General features: G+C 32.9%; 1 protein-coding gene across 1 annotated transcript; it reads left to right on the forward strand.

The window, feature by feature from the left end:
* The first annotated feature begins 336 nt into the window (after positions 1-336).
* Positions 337-3,736, forward strand: LOC142634226 (cysteine-rich receptor-like protein kinase 29). Its single transcript, XM_075808517.1, has 9 exons — positions 337-1,117; positions 1,368-1,496; positions 1,699-1,847; positions 1,950-2,160; positions 2,266-2,503; positions 2,590-2,744; positions 2,804-2,815; positions 2,960-2,961; positions 3,192-3,736. The coding sequence occupies exons 1-9, from the start codon at positions 337-339 to the stop codon at positions 3,537-3,539; spliced, it is 2,025 nt and encodes a 674-aa protein (XP_075664632.1). The 3' UTR covers positions 3,540-3,736.
* The last annotated feature ends 793 nt before the right edge of the window (positions 3,737-4,529 follow it).

Consider the following 4,529-nt stretch of genomic DNA (forward strand, 5'->3'; position numbering starts at 1 on the left):
CATTTAATGCATGAGTGTAGTAATTCTTTACGTAAGATTAAATGGTGAATTGCACATCTTTGACTTGTTTGATCAAGTCAAACTTTCTAACATAGGCATGCATTCATTAATTGCCTATAGAGAACAATTCGGCTATGCATGAATACGGTGAGAGTTGGTGTTGTTTCCTTGCCATTTTCTTTGACAATTCATACAAGATAGCATTTAATGCTTACTTGTAATGTTAATACACGGAAGTTAAATTCAAGCCATTTCAACACCCTCTAACACTTCTCTACAAAACCCTATGATAAGCTTCTTTTTAGACCAAAATCCTGCCAATATTTCATGTAACACATGGCAATGGTTTCCTCAAGAACACTTTTCTTCCTCTCTGCCATTTTTATGCTCATTGTTCAAGCCTATGCGCAGCCAGCCTTCTTATACCACTTTTGTTTGAACGAAACTGGTACCTACACCACTAATAGTTCCTATGAAGAAAACCTCAAGCAACTCCTCTCCTCCATCTACTCAAACACCAAAATTGATTACGGTTTCTACAATTCTTCATCCGGCCAAAATTCTGACCAAGTATATGGAATTGGACTTTGTAGAGGAGATGTTAAGCCAGATGATTGTCGTGGTTGCCTCAAGAACTCCTCTGATCTTCTCACACGGCTCTGTCCCAATGAAAAGGGGGCAATCGGATGGTACGACCAGTGTATGTTGCGCTACTCAAGCAGCTCCATTTTTGGACTCATGGAAACTAATCCTGGTTTCTTTATGGCGAACCTGAATAATATATCGTCCAATTTAGATCAATTCAATGATGATCTCAGGGCCTTGTTGGACAACCTAAAAAGTAAAGCCATAGCGGGTGATTCTCTTCGTAAGTTCGCAGCAGGAAATGAATCCGCACCAGACTTTAAGAGATTATATGCACTTTTGCAATGCACACCTGATTTGTCTGATAAAGAATGCGACAGTTGCTTACAAGGCGCCTTTGAAGGTATTCCACAATGTTGCAGTGGGAAGCGAGGTGGGAGAGTAGTTAGACCCAGCTGTAATTTCAGGTTTGAGGACTACTCCTTCTTTGACGCTGCATATCTACCATCAACCAATCCCACCACTTCAGAAGGTAACATTACAAATTATTTTAAGATGTCCTGGCTTATGCTATATCATTTTTAAGTCATTTGCATTTGGTAGTAGATTTTGGTTTACAGTTTTTACTCAAGTTTATTTAAGTAAATGTATTTTAAAAAACAAAAACAGAAAAGGTTTTAAGAAGTTGTATATAGTTACAATCTCTTAAGGTTTGTAATGCTAATTGACCAGGATCTTACACCCATAATGTTCTAACCAGAACAGATTTATGGTTTTTATAGGCGGGAATGGGTTAAGCAAATCAAAGACTGTCATCATTATAGTTGTACCATCTGTTGCCTTAGTGGTACTAATCATCTCCATCTGCATCTATTTAAGAGTGAAGAGACGGCCAACGAAGAAAGAAGAAAGTAAGTGAAAATTTGGTTTAAGAATCTGTATTCAGAAAGTTAGCTAGGCTTTGTATATATCAGCTATAGGCAATAACAAATTAATGTTGAATCAAAATTTTCTATCAAGAAGTGACTTATTTTTATCATTAGTACTATATGCGTACGTATTTTAAATAGTGGAACCCTTCTTTAAATATTGAATTTGATTTATTAATATAAGTATTTACTTGCTCTTCGTGTAAAGATATTGATGATGAAATTGGAAGCGTGGAATCTTTGCAATTCGACTTTGACACTATTAGAGTTGCAACAGATGACTTTTCTGAAGCAAATAAACTAGGACAGGGTGGATTCGGGGCTGTTTACAAGGTAATTTTATAGTATAATATTATGGAAAACTATATCATTTGCAGTAAAAATCTTCAAATTCCCTCATCTGATTCCACAAATTTTGTTCTTATATATTGTCAGGGTATGCTCTATAATGGACAAGTTATTGCAGTTAAAAGGCTTTCAACAAATTCTGGACAAGGAGATCTAGAATTTAAGAATGAGGTTCTATTGGTTGCCAAACTTCAGCACCGTAATTTAGTCAGACTCATAGGGTTTTGCGTGGAAAGGAATGAAAGGCTTTTGATGTATGAGTTTGTGCCAAATACAAGCCTTGATCACTTTCTTTTTGGTATGTATACACTTCTTTCTATCAACTTGTGTTCATAAATTTTCTTTTGGGTTACATGTCTTGTCAAAAAGTACCTCCATTAAAATCATACGCTATGTTACATAGATCCTATCAAGCGTGAACAATTGAATTGGGAAAAGCGTTACAAAATCATAGGGGGTATTGCTCGAGGGCTTCTCTACCTTCATGAAGATTCGCGGCTTCGAATTATTCATCGTGATCTTAAAGCAAGCAACATACTTTTAGATGAAGAAATGAATCCTAAGATTTCAGATTTTGGCATGGCAAAATTGTTTTTATTGGATCAAACTCAAGCTAATACAAGTAGAATTGTGGGGACTTAGTAAGTATATTGAGAGGGGAGAGCTAATATTTGTTTTGTTTGATAGAAATAAAATCAAACTAATATTGTTAATGTGTACTATGTAGCGGATATATGGCTCCAGAATATGCAATGCATGGACAATTTTCAATGAAATCCGATGTCTTTAGTTTTGGTGTGTTAGTGTTCGAAATAGTGAGTGGACAGAGGAACAACTGCTTTCGAAATGGAGAGAATGTGGAGGACCTTCTAAGCTATGTAAGTATGATCAATTCTAGTACATTTCTCTGTTCTTGTGAGTGCAACTACATAAATATGTAGGTATGAATGTAAGTACGTTTCCCCCTCTTAAATATGATATAGTTGTAATGCTTCCTTCAATTTTAAAACTGAGCAATGTTTCTCTCTTGCCCCTTTTTTTGTTAGAAATTCTGTCAAATTATATGAAAAGGCCAATTTCTCAAAAGTATTTAATAGAAGTTTATTATTATTATTATTATTTTTTTTGTTTACATTGACATAATTTCTAATAACATGGGGTGCAATTTTTATTATCAATTGTTCAATTAGAAATTTTTTTCTTTTTGCATATAGTTTTGTTGTTTAGGGGGACATTGCAACTAAACCATTTTTGTGGGATGAAAAGCAATATTAGCTAATAGAATAGTTTCCTTTCATTAATGTCTGTTCATTGCATTATATCTTGTAGGCATGGAAAAATTGGAGAGAGGGAACTGCTTCACATATTATTGATCCCACATTACGACATAGCTCAATAACTGAAATAATGAGATGCATCCACATTGGTATACTATGTGTTCAAGAAAGTGTAACTGATAGGCCAACCATGGCTATGATTGTTCTTATGCTTAATAGCTACTCTATCACTCTTCCAATACCATCACAACCAGCATTCTTTATGCACAGCAACATTGAATCAGACATATCATCACAATGGGAGCATAATTTGGAGGTGACAAGATCAGATCATTCCGAAGGCGGCTATATCCAACACTCAGCAAATGAGGCTTCAATTACTGAGCTATATCCTCGTTAGTGCTTTAAGAAGCTACAATTAAGAAGTATTTACACCAATCGTTTAACCTGCAACATGTTGATTGATTTTGTTGTATCCAAGAAAATAAAGTCATTGTTACCAAGACTCATCCTTTTTCTTGGTGACACAATCCAATACAGTTTTGATAATTATGCTTAAAAGTGTATGATCATGTTTCATTTTGCTTTTGGTTGTTTCGGTTTAATTAGTAATGTTTGTTAGAATTTGGTAAAGTTCATTGTCTCTGTCTGCGGCTAGAAATATTTGTTTGTTGAATACAATTTTCTTTTACTTATATTTAGTGAAAGGTTTGACTGTACATGTTGTGTGCCTTAGTTTAATTTAAATATCACAATTTTTTACAAAAAAAAAAAAAAAATCATAATTACTAAGATAACAAGTTTTTAATAGCAAAATCCATATGAGAATCGATAAAAACCATGTCAAATTCAATAGTTTTGAAACGTTAATGTTTCATTTTTTTCAAAAAATTATATCAAATTTGATAGTTCTGAATCTTGTGGTACCACATAATCATCTATTGTGAAATACATCAAATTTCTAGCTAATTTTTTTAATAAAAAATATAGCAACACAATCCTAGTTAGTGTTGAGGGGTTTTTTTTTTTTTTTTTCCTTTATTATTTTTTTGTGAAAAAAAATATTTTAAATCCTAAAATTTATGGTTGTAACAAATTAAAATTTATGGTTTTGAATGTAAAAAATTAATTTCTATAGTTTCAAATCTAACAAATTAATTCCTAAGAGTCCAAATTAAATTCAAACACAATACTGTATTACTTATATAAGTAGAGAATTAGCATGCATTTGGGAAGCAATGAAAATTAAAATTATTTCACTATTCAGCTTATTTTTGGTATTATTTATGGGTTCTATTACACTTTTTGATACTATTTATAGACTCCACTATACTATTTCAAAAAACTTTTACCTTTATCTACAATACTTTCGATAATAAGTTTTCAATTT

The sequence above is a fragment of the Castanea sativa genome, chromosome 5 (genome assembly GCF_040712315.1).
Source record: "Castanea sativa cultivar Marrone di Chiusa Pesio chromosome 5, ASM4071231v1".
Taxonomy (NCBI): Eukaryota; Viridiplantae; Streptophyta; class Magnoliopsida; order Fagales; family Fagaceae; genus Castanea; species Castanea sativa.

What these genes read in the sequence shown, in the direction of transcription:
- LOC142634226 (XM_075808517.1), top strand. Translation starts at nt 337, where the DNA reads ATGGCAATGGTTTCCTCAAGAACACTTTTCTTCCTCTCTGCCATTTTT. An exon ending in GCCAACGAAGAAAGAAGAAA is followed by an intron (nt 1,497 to 1,698) that starts GTAAGTGAAAAT and finishes TATTAATATAAG; the next exon opens with TATTTACTTGCTCTTCGTGT. An exon ending in AGTAGAATTGTGGGGACTTA is followed by an intron (nt 2,504 to 2,589) that starts GTAAGTATATTG and finishes TGTACTATGTAG; the next exon opens with CGGATATATGGCTCCAGAAT.